The 25,460-nt window shown below is 38.6% G+C and overlaps 1 protein-coding gene across 4 annotated transcripts in view; it reads right to left on the reverse strand.

The window, feature by feature from the left end:
* Positions 1-4,710: 4,710 nt before the first annotated feature.
* Positions 4,711-25,460, reverse strand: part of ELP4 (elongator acetyltransferase complex subunit 4) — a 263,144-nt gene continuing 242,394 nt past the window's right edge. For all 4 annotated transcript variants that reach the window (XM_054025940.1, XM_054025942.1, XM_054025939.1 and 1 more), the window contains one exon: positions 4,711-5,908. In XM_054025940.1, coding sequence (XP_053881915.1) covers positions 5,777-5,908 — 132 coding nt within the window. In that variant the 3' untranslated portion in view covers positions 4,711-5,776. The remainder of the gene's footprint in view (positions 5,909-25,460) is intronic.

A 25,460-nucleotide genomic window follows, 5' to 3' on the forward strand; every position in this document is an offset into this window, starting at 1 on the left:
ATTTTGCTCAGCCAGGCAATCTGGAAAGAAAGATTTTCATGACAATTGGCATTTCTGAGACTTCTCCTGGTGATGGCCCTTTTTTCAGAAAAGTGGCCTGGCAGGAAGGGATGTTTCATACCTTGTGAGTTTCAGATTGCTGGGCCAAAAGAAGTGGACAGAGTGCTTTTAAAGGACTCATCATCAACAAGCAACCTGCTTGGTTAACGAACAGAAGCCTGCAAACCTGTTCCTAATTCAGTAGCTTTGGTTTTTAATCACAAATATAGGACCTCCATGGTGGGGATTTTTCTTAAAGAAGTGGAGGTCATGGCTCACGTGGGCAGGTGTGCAATGAGGTAATAATATGAGGTAGTAGAGTAGGAAAGCACAGCAGAATTGCTCCAACCTGATTGCTTAACTAAACTACTTTTTCCCAATTACTTATTTTATTTCCTTGAACTTTCAAGGTTTATTTTTTTTCTTGTTGTCTATTTGTTTATTTTTATTGCAGAAATTCCCAGAGGCTCACTCAGGACTGGACCCCCATTGAACTAGGCACTGCTCAAACACATATGGAGAAACAGACTTTGCCAGAAGAATTTACAGTCTAAGGCCTTCATTCAGCCTGATCCATGTGGGTAGACCCCTGCATCTGTCAGGAGCTCCATTGACTTCAATAGGACTTGACACAGGTGTCTGGGCCCACACACACACACACATTTCAAAATTGGGATCTAAATTTTGTGGGTTTGTTTTTCATTTAGAAGTGTAGGTATCCTGTTCCTATAGGAAAGATGCTAGAGTTTAGCTTCGAGTTTCTTACTCGAGTATTAGCAGGAAAGTCACCTGGCTCACACAAAGGCAGCTCACATAGTTTTGGCTAGTGTACATGGGTCCTAGTATGAAGTCTAGACACCCCACTCACTGGACACTGGCCTCAGAAGCTGCATTGCGTCTGGGTCAAGTATTGAACAGAGGTTTTGTGAGAGCCCCAGCAAAGGTTCATTTTTTCAGGTGCCTGGCAGGAACTGTAGCTTGCATTAAATCCCCCAGCAGAGGTTGCAATTGCTTCCAGGCACCCAACAGGCTTCACGTAAATTCTAGCAGTTAAAAATTGTAAGGGTTATGAACTGTTGTTTTTCCTCCCTTGGGACATGTGAGCTCCGCCAGCTGCACCAGCAGAGTTTGCAAATTCCTTGACTCCTGACAACTTCTCTCATGCAACTTACAGGCTCTGTCGCCTGTCCTGTGTTGAAGCTGAAAAGTTCTGTGAACAGATTTAATGATACCTCACAGAAATAATACATGGAAAAATTAAAGGGATCTGGCTGGCACAGAAACCAAATACTGCAAACATATTTCTTTGTGCATGTTACAATTAATACCTAGCTTCTAACAAGTGAACATTTTAAAAATCACTCTTTGTCAGGTTTTGTGCTAAATGTTTACTTTTTGCTTTCCTCTCTGCTTGGACAATTAAAATCAGTGAAATCTGCTTCAGATTTTTAATTCTGCAATGTTTGTGTTTCAAACACTGCAGAGGAATGTTGGTGTGTTTTTAAAACCCCTTTTTTCAGAATTTGTTTTACATTTTGGAAACTGTCCTGTTTCAGGTTTTAGAAAAGCATGTCCTTGTTTTAATTTGGGCTGAATTTAACTTAACAACATTCCATTAAATAAGTTAAGGCCAAATTTGGCAGTCATTGCTTGAGCAAATCTCCTATTGGGCCTGATTTTTCTCTCTTATATTGGTTTTACACCAGACTAACTCAATTATTCCTGAGTTACAGCAGTGTAAGTAAGGCGAGATACAGGATCAATGCCTTCAATGGATGTTTTGTTTGAGCAAGGCTTGCAGAGGAGCCCATTAAAATAGGGGCCCTGATCTCATAGCAGGATCTGCTAGCATTACACCTGTGCACTGATTTAAATGCATTGATTTAAATTATTTAAATTAGCATATGCAAAAGCAAGTTCAGGGCCAAGAACTACAGAAATGTAAAGCAAAGCCAAAGAGCTCAATCTCATTGAGGTCAAATACCTAAAACAAGCTTGAAGCTTTTTGGCCACTCTGTTTTTAAATTGTGAGTGGACAATTTTAAAAAAGAGAAAAGCTCCTTATTTCCCTAAATTTCATAATTCAAAACCAGCTTGTTTGATTAATCTCAGACTTACTCTCTTCTGGTCTAAGACTAAGCCTATGAAACTTCAAGCAATACAAAGCCTTCAGGCTGGTTTACTCTGGTTTTGCTCCATGGTAACAGACCAGTTTTCAAAATGGGAATGATCAGGATATTTATAATTTATACCTTTGCAGTTTTCCCAAGGTTGTGTTTGGAATAACTGTTATTTTAAATTAAATTTTAAGGTGGAACCTTGTTGGTTTGTGTGTTATCACGTATCAAATCTGAAGTAGTTTAATGCCCATTTTCTGGTGATAATAGCTATTGTTACATAAAATTGATTCAAGCTGCATCTTCAAAATTGCTTTACAAATTTCTTTACAAGTACATTTTTAAAAAGCTATAGTTTAATCTATCATCATATTCTCCTCACATTCCAAATACCTATATTTTGATAGCTTCAGCACAACATAAATTATATAAAGAATCCTTATTTGACATATTAAAGAGTCAACACTTTAAATTTCATTACTGCTTTCTTCACTGTTTGTCATAATTGTGTAAAGATCTGGTGGTAAGTTTGAATTGGGAATGCATTCAGCAGAGAGACTCTATTGTCTCTATGCTGATATGTTATATACCTAATATCAGCCTCAATGCAAGAAGTATGGTGGCTTCAGCTTGAAGCCCACTAAAAAGTAAGTGGCTCAATTTTTTATTTTTCTTAAAAATAACCTGAAAACAAAACACTAAACTCTACAATCCATAACAGCTGTTCAGGAAAGGAAAATACCTATCTAAACGGAAGTGTGAATCACTTTCATTCTCATAAAGACATCCCAGACAAATCAACGCTAAGGATCTAGAGGTGGTGTGCATAGTGGAGTCAGCAATGAATTATGGCAGTCTGTGAAGAAACAGAGTCCTTCAGGTCAAGAACCTGATATGCCTCCTATAGTAAAAATATTTATTGGCAAATAAAGAGAGGCACAATCTAGTGGAATGTTTGTATACAAGGTTTGAAGGGTCATATACTAGACACATAAAAGTGAGTATGGAGAAATTTCATGGAGAGTTTAATGTTATGGCTCAATATTTTTATCCATTACTGCAAACAAAAATGAGAGATAAGAAGTCTATTTGTAGATCCAATGGAATGCTACATCATACACACTATCAAATAGTAACATTGTTTTACTGGGTAAGCCAAGTCACTGCCATATATTATTGTAACTGATGCAATATTTTGGAAGAAAAGAGAGGAGAAATTTTACTACATGTTTTTGCCTTAGGTGAACACTATACATATGTATACTATAAAACTTATTTCACACAGCAGGTTCAGTGAATCAGAAAAACAAACAAAGAAAAAAACATTTTAATCTAGTTTTGTAGGAGAATTTCCCTTTTACTTTTATTATTCCAAATACTTTTTTAGTTTCTATGCTAACCTATTTTAGCACTCAAAATGGATGTCATAAATATTACATTTATAGATACATACAGTATTTATCATCTATTTTCAAGTCATATGTTAACTAGAAATTGGCTGTGAATTTTAGTGACATTTTCTGCCTGTGTGTTAAGTCAATGACCTATTAAGTATATTCACAAGCCATTTACATACCGATGACTTCACATTTCAGATGGCTATACCATATATGTTTTCTGTTACAATACTTATTTATGTAAAAAATTCATAATTGAATATGTAATGTTAATTTTGTTTAAATTATTTGAATTCAAATATTTAAACTAATTAATACTTTCTAAAGGTACAACTAAGCATTTGATGAGAATTTCTGCTTAATGTTACATATAATGCAAAAGGACAAATGATGTTTTTGAAATCAATGGTGATTTAAGTATATTGGTATAAAAATGTAGGTGTCTTTTAGCTTTATGAAACTGACAGATCCATTCTGAAACTTTGATTAAAAAGGATTTGTGTTTTTAGAAATAAAATAATAAAATGGGCCTATCTTAAAAAAAAGCGAGAGAAAAGAAATCCTGATTGTTACCACAAATGAAATACCTGATGACAAAATAGTAGTCTTTTTGATTTTGATCACAAAAAATAAACTGGTAGTGACAGGATATGATGGATAGATTTGACATCCTGGCAAATCACTGTCATGGATTCAATTATTCTAATTCAGAATAAAAGCTGTATACAGTATGTGTTTATGCTACAGTGGAGTTTTTTAAGTGATTGACATTCATCATATTAGTTAGACAGTTTTAAAAGCTATGTCTTTGTTTTACACACAGTGTTGTCAAGAACAAATAAAGTAAAACCTGGATTGTATAAGAAAAGCAAACCGTTTAATCAACTTTTCAGTTGGAACCTAATCAAAAGACATTAACATTATTATATTGTATAAAATGCTATTTGGAAAGTCAATTTCACTCTAGCCATATTATATCCCATTATAGAGATCGTTTTATATTATTTCTTATGAAGCAGACTTCCATTTTGAAAGGGGGTATATTGTCCTCCATGGAACTTCCAAACTAGATTTTAGATTACCTTATGTTTTCAAAATTCAATTTAATTTACAGATCAGCACTGCCTACTGTGCCAGATACAAAGTAATATATAGGAGATGTTTAAAAATATATTTAATAGTTTTCTATTTGGATATATATACACACATGCACACAAAATATTCATAAGTTCACAAATAGTGTACATGATGGTATGGAAACCTGAATTAGTTTTATTTTCTGTTCTGTTTTAGACCATCATTCTGTGATACTCTTCCCCAAGCTCCAATGCACTCTTCTGGTTTTCTAGCATTAATGTAGCTGTCAGTTTGAATTTCAATCTTGAATTATGTCTGTTGACATAATTTCATAGTGCTGACTTCAATTGTTTAGGATTACTGTTTTGAACTACACAAGGAAATCAATTCTTTTTTCAATGTTTAGTAAATTCCACTCAAGTGCATTTTAATACATTTATTAACCCATAAGGCAAACTAATTATCTATAATATATTCTTACTATGGAACAATTCTTTCTTTATCATTTTAATTATTGACACAGTAGAACACACATGAAATACTGCAATACATTTTTAAATGCATTGTTTATGTACTCTGTAAAATAACATCATATCTACTTTTGATTTTGCCAATAATGATATTTTCAGATGTACAAAATTATTTTTTCAAACAACAATAATTGTTAAATTTGGCTTTAAAATAAAATGTGATAATGAGTTCCTTAATCTCATTTGCTAATGTTCACAATACTGTCTAATTTATATTTTACATTTATAATCAAAGTTTAATACAACCATGTTAAACAGACACATTTAGCTTGCGAAAAACAACACATTTGGTATTGTTTCGTAAAGCATCTTGAACTTTAAAAATAAAAATAATTTTGATTTTTTATGAGAACAAAATATTGTACATTTCCAGAATAGCAGTGCAATGCAGCGTTTTTTTTAATGTAACAAAACCCGTGTTGCAGATGTTCTGTAAAAAAGCAAACAAACAACAAATGTCTTCAAAGAAATCAGGATAAGAAAATGAGACACCATTTTACAATGTGTATTTTTAAGGACTGCTGGGTCAAATCATTAAGAAAAATATTTTCATAAGTCATTAACAGTCATAATTAGAGTGTCACATAAATCTGAGTGAACTGCTAAGTAGAAATCACTAGAAGTCCAGGTGCTTCTTGCCTATGGCCATAGCACCACATCCTGAGCTCAGCAGTTTGGTGGATTCTGCCAGATCCTGTTTGCTTGAGCGGCTCACTGTGTCTGACAAGTCTGGAGGCAAATGCAGTCGCTATGGCAGGAGATTTTCAGGAGAGAGTGGGGGAGAGAAAGAGAAAGAGAGAACAGAACAATTGTAATTAAATTTGCTTTAGAAAGCATATTTCAAAATGCACTTCTATTCTCTGCTGAGCAATATTTACTCTTACATATCCAATACTTGTTACAACCATTTTTCAAACTGGTATCCAGATAGATATGTTTCAAATGATATCTTTGCAAAACATTGGTTGGTTGGTTGGGGTTTTTTTGCAAACTGGATTAGATTTTCCTCATAAACATTTCTGAGGTGAAAATCCAAGTTTATAAAATTTATCTAACTATATAACTGTGAGCCTGATCCATCATTCATTAAAGTAAATGGCAATTTTGCTTCAGTATTAACAGCGAGATTGAGCCCTATAATTGATATCTCATTACAATACAAATATTACTATATTTATTCTCTCAAATATTCTACACGAACAAATTATGTCTTGTTACTGACTTTAAAGGCAATAAGCAATATATCATTGATGACGGATATAGATGTCATACTGATTATAACATAACACGAGACGCTAAAGGCTCGTCTATCTACTTACTCTGTTGCCAAATCTTAATAATAATACTTCGTATTTCTATGCATATTCCATCTGTGGTTCTTAGAGATTTATACACTAATGTGAGGTAGTACACACTGCATGGGTGGCAGGTGAATGAGCCGTTGGGGGAGGCTAGCCCCTGGCCTCTCCCCCCCGCCCAAGCCCCTCCTCCTTCCCCTCTCCTTCCACCCCTGCTCCCTTGTCAGAGCCCAGAGCACCCCCCGGGCTCCCTGCATGCCCTGGTGAGCCGCGTGCCGAACGTTGCCAACCCCTGACCTAGACCATCCCTGACAGGTGTTTGTCCAACCTGTTCTTAAAAACCTCCAATGATGGGAATTCTACAATCTCTCTTGGAAGCCTATTCCAGAGCTTAACTACCTGTATGATTAGAAAGGCTTGCCTAATACCTAACCTAAATCTCCCTTCTTGCAGATTAGGCCCATTCATTCTTGTCCTACCGTCAGAAGACATGGAAAAGAATTAATCACAATCCTCTTTAGAACAGCCATTGTCGTATCTGAAGATTTATCAGGTCCCCACTCAGTCTTCTTTTCTCAAGACTCAACATGCCCAATTTTCTTAACCTTTCTTATAGGTCAGATTTTCTAAACCATTTATCATTTTTGTTGCTCTCCGCTAGGCTCTCTTCAATTTGTCCACATCTTTCCTAAAATATAGCACCCAAAATTGGACACAATACTCCCGCTGAGGCCTCACCAGTGCTGAGTAGAGTGGGGCAATTTCCTCCCATGTCTTACACGCGACATTCCTATTAATACACCCCTAGAATGATATTAGCCTTTTTTGCAACTGCATCACATTGTTGACTCAATTTCTGATCCACTATAGCACCCAGATCTTTTTCAGACCAAGTCCCATGAGCCCAAGTCAGCTGGCAGGGCCAGCCTCAGGCATCTAGATGTTGTATAGACATACTCTAAGAGCACAGGAGAGAGAGTCTCCCTCCTCTCAGTTCATGTGCCCAGATCTAGGACTGGTATGGCCCACAGCAGCCCAGAATTGCAATTGAAGCATGCGCAGTGTGGACAGAATCTTCAGGGAATTTAGCTGCTAAAATCAAAGAAGGGTCTACTAAGCATGTGTGAACACTATTTTTTCAGAGGCTTATGTCTTGGTGGCACATCCCTGACACAAAGGCCACTTCCTGCCAAATTTCAAGTCCCAGCTTCACAGCATGGGGACACTAGAACCAGAATTATTTAACATGGGCAAAACAACATATGTTTCCCTAGTCTCATTCTCAGAAATGCCTGAACTGTTTTGACTGAAATTTTCCAAAATAATGCAGCCAGAGGCAGACACCAGGCTTGGAAATTTTCATCCCAAATGGTTAGTTTGCCAAAGTTATAAAAAATCCTACATTAAAAAAAATTATGAAGTTTTAGTCAAGTACTCAAAAGTTAGGAAATTCCAGAATTAAGATTACCCATGCTACATTAATCATGCCCCCTTGTGTGTATATATTATGATACAGTCTTTAATTAAAAAATCACATACTATTTTTACCCACATGGGTCATCAGCAGTGTTTAAACCCAGGACCTTCACAACTACAATGCAGCCCTCCTTCATCTGGGCTAAGGAAATAATTAGCCATAGTAGGCCATTATCATCTATATGTTCCCTAGAGGGAACATGACACACATTGCCAGTGCCATAACCATTTGTGATACAGCAGTGGAATGGCTGGTGTCAGGCTGGTGTCAGGATTTTTGGGTTCTACTCCTGGCTCTGGGAGGGGAGTGTGGCCTAGCAGTGAAGGCAGTGATTGTAGGCAACATAGCTAAGGACCCAGTTTTGGCACATTCATTCTGAAAGGCAGTACATCTAAGTGCATAAGACTTATTTGTAAAATGGGAAGAATAATAGCTGTGTGCTTCCTAAAGCTGGGATATGAGGATGCAGGACAGGTCTACACTAGAAACTTTCCATGTTATAGTACATTTGGTAAGGGCATGGTTTTTTAAATGACATTTCTATACCAGAAAAAGGCCTCGTGTTGATCCAGTTATACTGGCTTTTGCCACTGTTTTACTCAGGGAATTGATATAAACTGTGTCTACACAAAGGAGAATTTGCCAGTATAGCTAGGCTTCAGGTAAGGGTGTTGAACTGTACAGAAATATTAACACTAGTCAACAGACACAGTGAGACCAGAATCCCTGCTGCTACAATAACCAATGACTACAGCGGGAATTGAAAACACCCAGAATTTCACAGGATTAGGCCGTAAGTGAGCAATGGGAGCATAAATGAGTTGCCCACACTCACACAGTGGATATAACAATTGAACACACAGGTATCCGATCTGAACACACTGAGTGCAACCTTCTCTCATGGAGTGAGTCAGTAGCAAAATTAGGAACAGAACCCAATGGAAGCAGGAGATCTTGGTGAGGGCTCAAATAAATAAATTATAACTGACTTCTATTTTGGTGCTCTAACCACTAGACGCATCTTTCTGCAAACCATGGTATATTAACACTTCCTTTATGGAAACAACCAATGAAATCTGATACTCTATAGTATGAATATTAAAAATTTGGCTCATAATATTTTTTCAAACTTGAAAAACATCTACTGTAGTTATGTATACTGTATGTAAAATTTAATTATTTTCACTGGCTAGTTAAACATTAAAATATTTCAGAAATCATGCAGTTTGACAATATTTGACACACCTGCATTTAACAGAATTACTTGAGGGCTGCAGAGAAACCATATATATGTGCTAGAAAATAGTTTTTAGCAATACATTACTACAACATAAAAATAGTAATTCTTGTTCAGATTACTCTGTGATCACCATTATAAATTTTAATATAAGTAATTAATTTTGATATAAAGAGAGAAGACATTGTCAAGCTGTCTTGAGTGGCTGAAGAGTGTGAGTACCAACCTCAGGGCAGACTGTTAAGAAGCAAGGGACAAATCCCAAACTGGTTGTGAATTTTATACTTAGATTTCACCAACCAAGAATCAAGTGTAAATTCCTCAGGCACCAAAACAGCCTAATCATGAAGTCACAGACAGTCTCCTTAAGTACTCCAGTCTATCTTGCAACAGAGGCAAGCTTGTCTTTGTGATAGATGGTCCTTTACACCAAAAATCACAACAATATTCAGGTAATTCCTAATCCCAAAGGACCTGTCACTTAGCCTAGGTCAGTTGCCTTTTAGGTCTTACACCAAAGACAGTGCTTGTAGCCAATCCTATAATAAATTAACTAAATTAACTAAAGATTTATTAACTAAGAAAAAGAAATGAGAGTTATTTACAAGGTTAAAGTAGGTAAACACATATACACACAAATGAGTTATAGTCTTAGGTTTCAAAAGGTAATAGAAGACTCTATAATAAGAGAGTGCTATATAAACAATGAGGAGTCCAGTGGCACCTTAAAGACTAACAGATTTATTTGGGCATAAGCTTTCGTGGGTAAAAACCCACTTCTTCAGATGCATGCACTTCCTCTTCTCCAAGCTTTTCTCCCACGAAAGCTTATGCCCAAATAAATGTGTTAGTCTTTAGGGTGCCACGGGACTCCTCGTTGTTTTTGTGGATACTGACTAATACGGCTACCCCTCTGATACTTAGAGCTCTATATGTCCTTCAGGGCTAACCTAGACTAAGCACTGAGGATCTTTTGCTTATGCTTAGTAATTCTTGCCCTCTCAGAGTCCAAGCAGCATAAAGATACAGTGTCTTCTTGTCAGGGCTTTTTTATTCCCTTCCCCCAGGGTTCAAGTTGATGGGATGAGTCCACATGCATGTCTCCTCTTCATGGGTGTGCGGAAGGAGCAATCAACAAAGTCTTTTGTCCTCTGATGTTCCACATTGGTTTGCCCAGTGTCTGTAGGTCTTCTTTTGATGGACAGGAGATAACACCTCTAGTGGCAAACTAGTATTTCACAGTTGATAATACTTCTCTCCTGATTGGTTAAGTAAACACTTAAATATTACCTTATAACATGGGATACAGATATTATAAGTGAGATTAATGCATGCCACAACTTAAAAGCATTTCATAAAGTCTAAACACTATTTTAACAATACTAACAGGTGAACCGGACTGGTTTCCAGCGATGTATTAGTCAGTGTTCAGTTAAGGCCTAAGAGGCTTTGCAGGAGCTGGCATATGGTCTGCCAGCTTCACAGGCATAACATGCAAATCACTGAAACTCATCACAAAAGGTGGTGGGTTTGATTATTTTCTTATTATCTCACCATAAGTTACTCCATTTAAATTAACAGACTTATTGTACTGGTTAACCATTACATTTGGCTATTACCAAGATAGCCCAAAATTTTGAAGTTTAAAGTTTTTGGCAATAAGATGACAAACCAAACCAACAGTTGTTCTCTTTATTTGGGTCTATGACCCAAAACTTGTCAAAAAAAAAAAAATCCCATGACTCGCTACACCTCACAATCATTTTCAGTCACCAGTGGACTGTGGAATTTTGGGTTATGGGAAAAAACAAGTGGAGAGTTTTGGGTGTTGTGAAGTAGGATGAAAGGGAGGGGCACTGGCTGCTGGATAAGGAGAACAATTGAATTCTTTCCAATTTTTCTCTTTTTGAAAAAGAATTCTTACCATTTTATAAACACAGGCTGAGAAATACCTACTTCCCATTCTTCTTAGACTGTACTTCCTTGTTATCTCCTGTTTCCTCTTCTGCCTCTCCTTTCTCACCAATCGGGTTGTTATGTTTTCCCTCTACCCTTCTCTGTTATCTCATTATTAGCGCCTAGGAGCTCTAACCCCCATTGATTAAGACTCCATTGTGCTAGGCAATGTATGAACACAAAAAGACAGGCTCTGCCCCAAAGAACTTACATTCTAAGTATAAGACAAGAGATAACAGATGGCTACAGACAGACAGATGTGGAGAGTACAAAGAAACAATGAGATTATATTGGTCAGCATGGTAGGCAGTGGTGTCAGCACAATACCAGTCTAATTGTTGTCAAGTTTTTTGTAGGCATCATGGAAAAAGGGAATTTTAAGAGGGGATCTGAAGGACAATAATGAGGTAGCTTTGTGGATGTTTATGGGAGTTCCTCCCAAGCATGAGGGACAACACTGGAGAAAGCATGAAGGTGCTTGTTTGAAAATTTAACAAGTGGGCAATGGAGGCTGGCATCATTGGCTGATCAGAGGCAGGAACTGACATCTTGACATCTTGAATGAGAGATGACAGGTAGGGTGAGGATAGGCCAAGAAGGACCTTGAAAGTGAAGAGAAGGAGCTCACATTTAATACAACAGAGGAGGGAACCACTTGAGTAATGCAAATTGATTGGGATAATGATAAAAAATTTATATTTATATAGAGCCTTTCACACAGAAGGATTTTTAAAAAGTACACACACACAAATGCTGTAGGAATCATCTTATATGTCACATAAATCCCTTAGCCTCTGAGATGAAGCATGGTAACCATTTAATTGCACAGGAATATTACAAAACAATAGAGCCCAGGATGTGAAGAATATTGTTTCAAATTTAAACCATGATAGAATGTTAGAGAGGCACAATGACCAACCTGGAGTTTGGCAGGCACTTGGGGACTAGCATTCCATGGATCTTTAATTTGCACAAGTGATCAGTACTTCCACCTTATAGCTTATCTGAAAAATGACATCTCCAGAGCTAGAGCCCTCTCCTAATATAATGAATGAGACATTGGTTCTGTATCAACTGGCTACATCTACACTACAGCGGGGAGTCGATTTAAGATACGCAAATTCAGCTACGTGAATAGCGTAGCTGAATTCGACATATTGCAGCCGACTTACCCCGTTGTGAGGACGGCGGCAAAATCGACCTCTGCGGCTTTTTGTCGGCGGCGCTTACTACCACCTCTGCTGGTGGAGTTAGAGCGCCGATTCGGGGATCGATTGTCGCGTCCCAACGGGACGCGATAAATCGATCCCCGAGAGGTCGATTTCTACCCGCCGATTCAGGCGGGTAGTATAGACCAGACCTCAGAGGGAACCTACTAAATCAGCAACACCCCTTCCTGTGCCACCTGGAATTCCCTTCGAGGTATTGTCTCCAAGGCCCTGATCCTGCAATGATCTCTGTATAGGCAGACCCCTGAGCCCATGCAGAGCCCCATTAAGTATTGACCACATCCAACTCTGCACATCAGGTCTAAGCATGTGGTGGTATGGCTATAGGTTAAGAGCCCAGCTACTATGCTCTGGGTGAAATCCCAACCTTACTGAAATTAATGTGAGTTTTGCCATTGACTTCAATGGGGCCAGGATTTTAACCCCATTCTGCACTGCAGACTGCAAAACAAAACATATCCAAGTGTTTAATAAGTTTCACTTTTGCAGATCCACTCAGAAAGGAGCTGCACAGGACCACAGGAAAGTCAAACTTGCAGGCAGGGTAGATGTGGCACAGGAAACACTGGGCTCTTTGTAGGACTAGGTAGATCAATGTAGATATAATTTACATGGAGCTATAAATCAAAAATCAAAGCCTAGATGAACAGTGAAGTTTCACTAATGTTTAGTTAGCACACAATAATTTCTAAGGCACACTGTCAATTTGAATTTTTTGAAAGCTACTAATTATTAAAAATTCTAGTTTCTGACACAGCACCCTTTATATAGTATGGCCTCAATTCTTCTCTTTCAAATTCCATTTTAAATTATGTTTCATAAGTGTTTTCCACTTCCCTGCCAATGTTTATAAGGATATTTTCATCAAGGGAGAGTGGATGGATCCAAAAGCAACACTGCCAAATGTACTTAAGTCTGCCGTGTGCACTCTTGCCTGCCCACTAGCCGCTTTAACAGCAGCACTGAGGTAAGGCTTCCCAACTTCTACATTCTGCCCTGCAACCCACCAGGGAGTGCCAGGGAGAGAACAATGTTCCTTACCACTTCTGCCTCTCACACAGGCTTCCGTTGCCTCCCAGCTCATTAACCTTGCATAGTACTTTTTTTAAAAATCACAGATTCAAGAATTATTTAATGGATAAGAGACTTTCAAGTCTGCACTTCTGCCTCAGATGGTCAGCATGACTCATACACAGAAGTGTCTACCTTACTTTCCCCTGACCATTTGTCATATTCATTCTGATGAATCCAGAATAAATATTCTAGCTATTTCTTAACAGAGGTGAGCAGAGGAGCGGAGTAACCACGATTAACATTCTGTGAGAAGCACACATTGGCTAGCTGAAATGGCAAGGTGCAAAGACTGCATGCAAAATATATATGATCAGAAAGTACCACAGATCTCGAGATCTGCAGCACGAGAAGCAGGTCATGGTCACTTCATGCTTGGAGCTGCATAGGGGCATCCTATACACTTAAACACGTTTTACATTTTTTAAAATTAAAAACTCAAAATCTTTTGGTGACTAAGGAGGTGAAAAAAATCCTCAATCCTCTCACCCAGCAATACACAGAGTCAATCTGGAGAAAAGGGCATGCTCAGCAAAATATTCCTTCCTGAACTCCAAAAGAGAAATGGGCTGCTTCAAGCACAACATTAATACCATTTAAATGTATTAAATCCCATACAGTCACCTGATTGTTCATTACACACATTCATACTACTTGACTCCTCTACAAGTGGGATTGCATTCCATCTGCTTACCGCTCTTTGTAAAAATAATACATCCTATTACATATAGCCCCTCTAATTTTATACCTTTGCTCCCCAGTTCTAGTCTGCCCAACATCCTCAATTAGATTATCAATCTTAATATTTTAACAACCCTCACTGCTTTAATTACTTCAGTCATGCCACCTCTTAATGCATTTCAAGACGAAATAATTCTAATATGCTCAGTATCTCTTAAATCATTATTAATTATAACATTTAAAAATATGTAGTACAACAATACAATACCTCTGACTAATGTGTTTGGAAATATTTTATAGTGGGGGATGTGCTACTCAGTAACATTTGGCATATCGTCAATTAAATGAAAAACATGTAGCATTCCAGCTTTTGGCTGCAGTATGCCAAAAGGCATTGTATGTCATTGGTTTATGGACTGAAGAACTCCTGAATGAAGTTTACATGATGTCCTGATGTGTTGTATTTTGCATTTCTAATTGGTGTAGCTAAAGAATAGATAAAAAACCCATAACAGCTACACATTTAAAGAGCACATTATTCCTACCACAGTCAATAACCTATATTTATTGACTTATCACCAAATCCATCTCTCTCTTAGCAAGTGCAACAAAGAACGTACTGGTCTTTTTTGCCAAACTGTATCAGCAACTCTGGCGTTAACACAGAATACATGCAGATGAGGATTTACATTTTCTCCAGGACAGCAGAGTTTTGTTCAGACAAAGATTTGATAGGGAGGCTGCTGTCAGCCTTCCTCTTTAGTTGTTACAATGTCAAGATTTAGTAGAGTTTTACAAAGATTTTTAGAAAGATGCATTAACAAGATACATCATAACAGCTCTTTTTAAGTCAACATACTATGTCAGTGCAATGTCTGTTGCCAAGTTGTCAGTGTGTATTTAGACTACAATGCATATGTACATTGTGGAGCATTTAATTATATTTATATAGGATAAGGTCCATAAAGAAGTAACAATAGCATTGATCTGGACATACTGTTAAAAAGTAAGGTTTACAACAATTTACATACAAATCTCACAATATCACCCTAAACAAGATGTAAAGCACTGACAATACTACAGATTAAGAACACTTACTTAACAGCTAATGAAGAACTGAGTTTATTTTTAATGACAAAAGAGTAACATCATGCAAGAAATTCCAAGCTCACACTGCACTAATTATGAGTCATGTCATCATACTCAGGCCCCATCAAGACTACAACTATAGCTTAGCCCTGGGGCCCAGTAACAACACAGCTGTCTCTTGACCTACTTACACATAGTTATTAGTGTGGACAGTACTTAACCATACCCCTATAAAGGGGCTAAAGCCATGAATTCAGGCCTGGCTTTTAACTCAATTCTGGGATCCTGTTATGTCCTGTCCACATTACAAGTTTTAATATTATTTTAACTAGGTCAGGGAGCAATCATGTTGTAACCAGGTGCCCTGACTCAGTTAGAGTTATAGTGTAGAGGAAGTTTTTACTATTCAGGTAGCTGTAACTGAACTATATTTAATCATGGTTATACACATCTAATGTTAAAGTCATCACTTCTAGCATATAAATAACTAACTTTTTTTTTAGAAGAAGCATAATCTAAACAGCCATAATGAATTATTATTAATATCAGCTGTTAAGAGAGAATATTTCCCTTGAGAATAGTTGATAGTCAGATCTTTACCTACATAACATAGTCCACCTTGTTAATCGCATACTGTCAATATGAAAATATTAAAAAAAAAATTTACCTATATAATTAACAACACTTTAGACTATTGAAATTAAAGGATTAAAAAAATTATTTAGTTTTCACCATTTGTGGTGCTTCACACAGACTATACAATGAAAATAAGTCATTTTCACTTTCATTACTACGACATTGCAGTCCTGGTTTAGGTTTCCAGTACTGCAGAGGAATGTTTAAATAATGACAATCTCCCCTCACAAAAAAAACCCTTTAATAGAAATTAAAAAAATATTCATGACAACATTTACTTTCATATTCATGACAACATTAGTAAAATCCCTTTTTTGGGTAAGATTTATGAGTCTTGATTATAGTATTTGACTCTTTACTAACGCTTTGCAAGAGTATATGCTTTAGGGAAGAGAGAAGCTAATATATGAAACATTTAACAATTAAATTCAAGCTGCGTTGGATTAGTCAGATAAATCACATGGTATTGTTTTTACTTTCTGACCAGATGGATGAGTATGCAAATATTTAAGTGTGAATACCCATGTGGCAATTTAAAAGTTGATTTCCTCAAATATTGGCTCATGCAACTCTGAAAATCTTTCTGAGACCATTTGTACCAATTAAATCCAATTGTTTGTGTGTTTGTGGAACATGAGCCCTGAAGCAAGATGGCTGAAGAGAATTCATTAAAAAAATTAAGCACTCCCCTACAATATAGAGGGGCTGGGAATAGCTAGCACACAAATGACTATGCTGGTTCTATGCCAGTTGGGGATTGCCTCATGCCAGAAGAATCTTCAAGCTACCCATTTAGGGCCTGATTCAAAACCTACTGAAATGAATGGGAGTCTTTCAACAAAGATCAGGGCCTTATTGTGCTAGGAACTGTACGAATACATAGTAAAATTCAGTCCCTGTCCTGAAGAGCTTACAATCTAAACAGGCAAAGGAAGAAAGGTATAACATATGTGCAAAGTGAAAAATGTCATTGTTTGCAAGTGTCATGTTAGAGCCATAAGTTTTTTGTTTAAATTTTCTTAACATTTTTCCATTGAGTTTTTGTTAGGAGAGGATTAGCTAATCAAAAAGACAAAAACAGGCACACTGAAGGGCGGGAAGTAAATGGAAAAGAGGAGGGGAAAAGAGGGAGGGAAGGAAGGATGGAGGGTACTAGTTAGCCTGAAGTGAAAAGACTAAGGCCTTGTCTACACTACACAGTTTTGTCGACAAAACGTCAGCTTTTGGTGACAAAACAGTGGAGATGCATACATTGAAATGTTCCTCCCGCTGATGCAACTCCTCTGCTATGCTGACATAATAAAACCACCTCGACGAGCAGCATAGAGCTTTTTGCGATGTAGTTAGAGCAACGCAGCGTCAGTGTAGATGCCTCACTTGGTTATGTCACCCTAATTGGCCTCCAGGAAGTGTCCCGCAATGCCCATCATGATAGCTCTGGTCAGCAGTTTGAACTCTGCTGCCTTGAAGGTGCACAGGTATGTGCCTCTCTCCTATTTAAAGGCCCGGGAATTTTTGAAAATCCTCTTCCTGTTTGCTCGGCGTGCACAGACCATACAGCATCTTCCCATCTGACCATGCTGACTTTCTGCAACAGATGGTCTCCCGGGTGGAGTACACCAGAGCTGTTGGATCTGCTGAGTATATGGGGAGAGGAGGCTGTGCAGTCACAGCTTTGCACCAGCCATCGGAATTTTGATACCTATGGGCTGATTGCTGGTGACATGCAGGAGAAGGGGCATGGAAGGGACACGCAGCAGTGCCGTGCTAAAATCAAGGAGCTGAGGCAGGAATACCAGAAGGCAAGGAAGGCCAATTGTTGCTCTGGTGCAGCACCGAAGACATGCTGCTTCTATAAGGAGCTGCACGCCATCCTCGGTGGCAACCCCACTTCTACCACCAAGAACCCCATGGATACTTCAGGGGGACTTGGATGCAGCGGCCAGCGGACTCAACCCCGATGAGGAAGTGGTGGACAAGGTAGTGGAGCTGAAGGACGATGTGGAGCACACAGCAGGGTCATCTGGTTGCGCAGTGAATCAGGACCTCTTTTCCATTCCAGAGGGGTCTAGCTAGTCATAGAATCATAGAAGATTAGGGTTGGAAGAGACCTCAGGAGGCCAACTAGTCCAACCCCCTCCTCAAAGCAGGACCAATCCCAACTAAATCCCAGCACTCCGGCTCTGGCATGCAGAATGGAGGAGAGGGGAGCTCCAGTAAGTGCTCATTTTGCTTTGATACTGCATGGTGAGAGGAGACTGAGATCTCACGTACTTTCTTATATGGCAGAGGAGGGATAAGGGGCAGAAATTTACAACAGAGCCTGTCCATCTATACGCTGTGGACACGTGGCAGAAAAGTTTGTTAATGTACACAGGGATGTCCCGGGAATCCTTCATAGAGATTCTAGGAAACTCTCCCATAGGTATTCTGCAATCCTCTCCCAAATGTTCCTTGGGAGAGCTGCCTTGTTTCTCCCCCCGCTGTAAGAAACTTTGCCGCACCACTTGGCAATTGATTCTGAAGGGACCAGTGTGGCACATAGGCAAGTGGTCTACAGAGCCGGTCTGAAATCACACGCATGCAGGAGATGCACACTTGCATCCTGGGTTACCCTTAGGAGTGAGATATCAGGTTTTATTACCCTAGCCTGTGGAAAGGGCACCAATAATCAGAATAGGGTCCCTAGCCGCTTATGGGTAACCCCCTTCACAAACCACCCCTTGCCACACACCCCGCCTCTGTCCCCCCACCCCCGCAAACTCACCATAATTGGGACTTGTGCTGACCTATGTGCTAGCCAAGGGACAGTGAGAAAGAGGTGTATGTAACTTTTGTGATTCACGGCTGTGAGCACACTCACAATACCATCTCTGTTCATTGTTTCTTTGGCTTCTGCAGATGGGCCCTTGATAACCCATTTCTCCATGCTGGCGGAATGCCTCCATCAGATAAGGTGGCGACCCAGGAGGAATAAGGAGAATATGTTTTATGAAGTGCTGCAGTTAACAGATACAGCACACAGCAAAAAAAGAGTGTGGAGGGAGACAATCAACAAAACACTCAGGCTGGATAACCTGGAAAGGACACAGGGGCAGAAGTGAATTATAAAGCTCCTAGAGGGCCAGGCAGAGATGTTGAAGTCCCTCATTAGCCTGCAATCTGAGCACATCTGTGCCCGACTGCCCCTCCAGCCACTACTGAACTCTGGTCCATGCCCTCCCCAAACTCCCCCACCACATTCCTCACGTGTTCCCGGTCTGTCACAGTACCCCGTGCACTCCATGCCTAGGGACTGGTTTTCCAATGAAAGCTAGAGTTACACCCAGCTGTGAGAGCCCAAACCACAAGACTGTTCCTCATTTTCAAGTCACCTGTTTGACTCAAAGTTTGTGTTTTATTCCATTATTACACTTGAGTCTTTCAAATAAACTGAGTCTTTATCTGTGACATACTTAAATCGCTCAGTTCTAACACTGAAACCCAGTAGGAATAATTGCAATTAACGCTCATGAAGCACGCACTATAGGTGTAATTCATGGTGGCAAGTATACATTGCTTGGATGAATGCATCACATAGAGACACATTACTGGGAACAGGGCTGGCTCCAGCTTTTTTGCCGACCCAAGCGGCAAAGAAAAAAAAAGAAAAAAAGTAAAACCTGATTGAGCTGCTGCCGAAGGGGAAGAGAGGGAATGAAGGACCCGCCGCCGAATTGCCGCTGCAGACCGGACGTGCCGCCTCAACAATGGACAAACTGCCGCCCCTTTCTATTGGCCGCCCCAGGCACCTGCTTCCTTCGCTGGTGTCTGGAGCAGGCCCTGACTGGGAACTATTGTCAAAATGCTCCTTCAAAGCCTCCCTGATTCAAATAGCTTCTTGCTTCACCCCTCTAATAGCCCTTGTATCTAGCTGCTCAAAAGCAGCAGACAGATGATCAGCCTCAGTGGTCCACCTTTGGGGAAACTTTTCCCCCTTCAATTTGCAAATATTATGGAGAGTACAGCAGGCCGCAGTGACCATCAGAATATTTTCCTCACTGAGGCCTAACCAGCCAAAAAGACAGCGCCAGTGACCTTTTAATTGGCCAAAGGCACATTCAACGGTCATTTGGCTCCTGCTGAGTTTGTTGTTGAAGTGCTCCTTGCTGCTGTCTAGGTTCCCAATTGTAAGATTTCATGAGCAAGGGGTATGCGGTGTCTCCAAAGATCAATATGGGCATTTGCACATCCCCCATTGGAATCTTATGGTCTGGAAAGGAAGTCCCAGCGTGTAGCTTTCTATACAGTCCAATGTTCCAAAAGATGCGTGCATCAGGCAACTTTCTTTACCACCCCGCATTGATGTCAGTGAAACAGCCCTGGCGATCCACCAACACCTGCAAGATCATGGAGAAGCAGCCTTTTTGATTGATGTACTCCATTGCAAGGTGGTTGGGGGCCAAAATTGGGATATGTGTTCCATCTACTGCCCCGCAACAGTTAGGGAATCCCATTGCCTCAAAGCCATCAATTATTTCCTGCACATTACTGAGAATCACAGTCCTTCATAGAAAGAGGCGATTAATGATCCTCCACACTTGCATCACTGAAGGCCACTTGGTTGATTTTTCCAACCCCAAACTGATTTGTGACTGACCGGTAGCAGTCTGGAGTTGCCTGATGTCACACAGTGATTGCCACTCACTTTTCCACAGTGCGGGCAGCTCTCTTTCTGGTGTCCTTGCACCACAGTGCTGGGGCAAGCTCAACACACAATTCCAGGAAGGTGGTTTTGCACATCCAAAAGTTCTGCAGCCACTAATCGTCATCCCATACATGCATAACGATGGGATCCCACCACTAGGTGCTTGTTCCCTGAGCCCAGTACCGACTGTCCACCATAGCAAGCTGTTCTGTGAATGCCAGCAGCAATCTTGTAATGATTTCACTACGACTCTCCAAAAGAGCGCACCAACTCTGTGACTCCACCAGATCCTCTTCTTCAGGATTCCACACCCATACCTGTCTTGGATTTTGTTGCAGGACTCCAACTCTGATCCATCTACAGTATTCCTAGAAAAACGAGGAGTACTTGTGGCACCTTAGAGACTAACACATTTATTTGAGCATAAGCTTTCGTGGGTAAAGCCCACTGCATCAGATGCATGCAGTGGAAAATACAGTAGGAAGATATATACAGAGAACATGAAAAAATGGGGGTTGCCATACCAACTCTAATGAGACTAATCAGGTGGGCTATATCTTCCTACTGTATTTTCCACTGCATGCATCTGATGAAGTGGGCTTTAGCCCTTGAAAGCTTATGCTCAAATAAATTTGCTAGTCTCTAAGGTGCCACAAGTGCTCCTCATTCTTTTTGCTGATACAGACTAACACTCTGCTGATACAGGCTACCACTATGAAACCTGTCAGTATTCCTAGAGCCGTTTAGTCCAAATTGTATATGCTATGGAACACATAATATACTCTTGGCCCCACAATAAGTAGATTTTGAATTAAGGAACAGGTAATCCAGTGCCAGAGTTGCTGGGCCTGATTCCTCTGCAAGGCAAGGAAGACCTTAGGTCTCCCTGATGGAAAGGAGATGTTGAGAGAAGAGCCTCCAGCCTCCTCACCAAATCTATATGCATACATACAAAGCTATAAGTGTAGAAAGGACAAGGAAAGAAAATCTTAGCCGCCCAAAGACATAAGATTTAGACCCAAGAAGAATAGCTTATTGAGAGGTGCAAGAAGTTCAGATAAGTTGGATATGCATCTGAACATTTGAGGACTTATCCAAAGCAAACCTTTGAAGTTTCTGGTCACTTATTAATCTTGTGTCTCAGTTTAAGTATTACTTGGCTACACTACAGAAAACTCTCATAAATACATTTACAAACCAAAATGAAATGTTTTATTTTATATGGGGAACAAAAATATAGCACATAAAGCTGGTAAAAAACTGTTTTTTGTCCATGACTAAAACTATCCAGATAGATTTCAACAATTTTTTCCCGGCAAAAGGCTCCACTCTAACACTGATAACTTCCATTGCCAAGTTTCAGCTTCAAGTGAATTTTAATGCCTGAGTTACCAACTCAGAAAAACAGGGTTTGTAAGAGAAATCCCAACAGACTCCTAACTTTAACAGTGCTGCTAGCTATCACTTTCGTACACACACATGATCTCCATATAATTTCAAATATTTTGTTTACATGGATCCTATGCAGTTTAATTTTAGAAAAAGGTGCTTTCTTTGGAGGGAGAAAGTGGGAGCGGTTCTGAAAATTTGGCAATAGCCCAGATATAGACTGTTCCAGTACTGCCTCAACAGATTTTTTTCAGGGCCTAAGTATGTTGACAGTTTTTGGTCCAGGCTTTTATTATAAAAATGCACCACTTTTCATACATGTATACAAGCACACACATTATATATATGCACACATATATCCATATGTATATATCCATGTACACATATGTACAGCCATAAGCAAATGAGAGTGTATTAATATGTGAATTACTACTAACAGCATAATGGCCAACGTATTTGCCTACATAATCCCTCCAATGTATGCAGTTCATTGCTCTATAAAGCATTGAGACACAGTGTATGAACTGTATTGTATAAATGCCAGTGTAAAACACACATACATGTCCCTGTATAAACCTATTTTGGGAGACCAGTATTATAGGTTTTGCAAGTTGCTGATTATGAAGGAGGAATTTTTAATGGGGCTAAATTTAAGTGTTAGCTGGAGGGTATTGTTGTCTTATATTGGGAGCAGCCTTATGCTCAATAGTTCTATTTACTTTTTCAGGCTAGCCAGAATTAGAAAATCCCCATTGCTAGGCAGCCTAGCACATCTGTGAAGCATTTCTGGGCATTCAGAACTGAAGCATGTGCTGCCCAAAAGGAGGATTCATTACAGTATGTTATTTAGCCCTCAAACCCCCTTCCCCCAAAACAGTGCAAGTTCTTCAGTAGGAGGAAATCATCCTTACTTTAAGCAGAAACATTTACATGACCAGAACACAACAATTAGCACATTTGTAAAGCTCCAGGGATAGGAACAATTTAATAGTTTTTGAAGCAGACTAATTTTCTGGAGCTTTTAATCTTATTTTATTTTGTTTTGCATGCATGGACAAGTTCTTCTTTGCTACAAGTATTTTCTAAGTCTTCCTGGCAGAATTATTCTGAGTAGAAAAATAAATTATTTCATTACTTAATGTTTTAAAGTACTACTGCGATGAAAGTGTTACATAAGTGAAAATATTGAGTTTCTTTTTAAAAATATGTATTACTGATATATTGAACGCATTATTGCTTTCTGAACTTTTGTACATTTATAATCAAAGACAGCCAAATAGAATTGCCAATTTTGTCTATATTTGCACCAGTTCAATTCATGAGCTAAATATTTCAGATATACACTAGTGGGTTTCTTCACTTTTCATTCATCAAACTAAGACAAATGTCACACAAGATAGGAAAAATACCTGTATAATTTCCTTCCTTTACTAAAGATCAGTGTTGATAAACATAGGTACCATATATATATATTTCAGTTCTTATATCTCTTAAATGAGGCTACAGAAGTCATGTCATTCATATTTTAACATCTCATCTGCTCAATAGGAATCAGTACACGGTCTACTGTCTAAATCTTCTGTGAGCAAGGTCTTTTACAGTGTTACCTTAGACTTCAACAGTTACTGAAGAGTAATTTAAAACCCCCAATACATCGATCAATCTGTTTAGTTTTGAAAGCATGCTGTGTCATATTTTTGCATCACTACTGTTTATGTAATCCTCAGTGTAAAAATCACATTGGTGATCAAGCAGTCATGCTAAACTCCCTTTGGCAAACTAGTACAGCAAAACAATTATGCACAGAAAGAGGAACTACTGGGTAAGGGCTAAAGGACAAGCCACACTAATTCAGAACTGTAACTTTTCTTTTTAAGTGATTTTGTATTTAAGACTTGATTGGTAAAGTGATTTCAGTGTTACCTCAATATGAAAATTCTATTTTAAAATCCTGAGTTAAACATGATGATAGGAAATTGATAATAATTCAAAAGTACCAGATTAAAGCAAAACTTTCAAGAATAATTAGGGGGAAAAAAGTATTACTACTTGCCTGGATGTTTTGGGGCTTTACAATCTGAAAAGATTTCTACAGATAAGATCAGCAAGAGAAAACTATTTCCTAATGAAACTAAGCTGTCCGTCAAGCCTCAGGTATTTTCTTTTACAGGTTTTTAAAATTTATTTACTTTTGCGATTCTTATGTTTTAGTAAGAATTATTTTTTTAGTTCAGAATTTCTTCCATTTCACTTCTCTTTACCCTTAATACAAATAAGTCTCTTTAGAGCAATAAGGTCTTTAAAAACCCTTACTGTTTAGAACTGCCAACAATCCAGTGGGCTACACTAGATGAATGAGGAGAGATAGAAAAACCTGCCTCAAGTTTTCATCCCAAGAGAGGCAGGGTGCTTTGAAGAGAGAACACTTCATTTTACAAGCCAGAAGCTTGCTGCTATTCATCCAAAGACTCTTGACTGCTGTAGGTTCTGACCCATAGCATGGAAATTCACTCTGTTGACATTACATTATGAGATTGGTGGGAGGGGGAGGGTTAGGGGGTATGCCTATAAAGCAAAATATGTGGTAGTCTCTGTGTAATTATTTCTTGTAAACATGATTTAAATGTTTCCTCTTAGTAAAAAAGAGAAAACATATATAAAAACAGAATAGCCAAGCAGCCTTATCAGACACCCTTATTTAAATATTTTGAACATAGCTAGGCTTGCCCAGGGGGTACAGCCAAGGCACTGGAAAATATGAATCTCTAAAGAAAAATACATCTAAATGGTTCTTTCCATTTGAATAGACTGCACTGACATATTAAAGCTTCATAATTTTGACAGGAGACTTAGAAAACAAAAAGGTTTTCCCTTTAAAACACACACTGAAAGAATATGAAACAGTTTTGGCTTAGTGTAATCATAAAAATATGGTTTCATCCTTTGCAGCCACTTCAGAGCATACAACCACTTTCAATACCAAATCACAATGAGTTTATTCAACATAATAAAGCAGTCAATTTAAAATGTCTTCACATATGCAATAATATCAGATGAGGAGATAGTAAAGCAGATTAGCTCTACTTTTTATTGTACCCTTTTATATAGATCCCTTTTGTTATGTAAGTTTATTACTAGATAGCACTTACAAAACATTCATTAATTATGCACATATTGTACTTTAACTTCATAACTGACTTCCTTGGACAAGAATTTGAGTTAGTAATCTAGTATCAAAACCTGTTATGTTATTTGACCAAATATCTGACCAATATCTGCTAAACTCTAAATTTGATTTTATTAAATGTTGATTAAGTTATTGGGGAAAAGGCAAGAAATAGGACATCCCTATATCCAAGGCAATATAAATTATGGGACTTTCCTGATAAACAAATCTTTCCTAACGGTACCAGGCAATGTAACAAAACCACAATTAATTAATGGTATCTGATAACTAATAATAATTTTACTGTACAATGCAGTGAATTCAGGAAACATTTCTGTGGACTTTCAAAGCTATACCAAAGAGATTTAATCACTCAATTTACCA

The sequence above is a fragment of the Malaclemys terrapin genome, chromosome 4, assembly GCF_027887155.1.
Source record: "Malaclemys terrapin pileata isolate rMalTer1 chromosome 4, rMalTer1.hap1, whole genome shotgun sequence".
NCBI lineage: Eukaryota > Metazoa > Chordata > Testudines > Emydidae > Malaclemys > Malaclemys terrapin.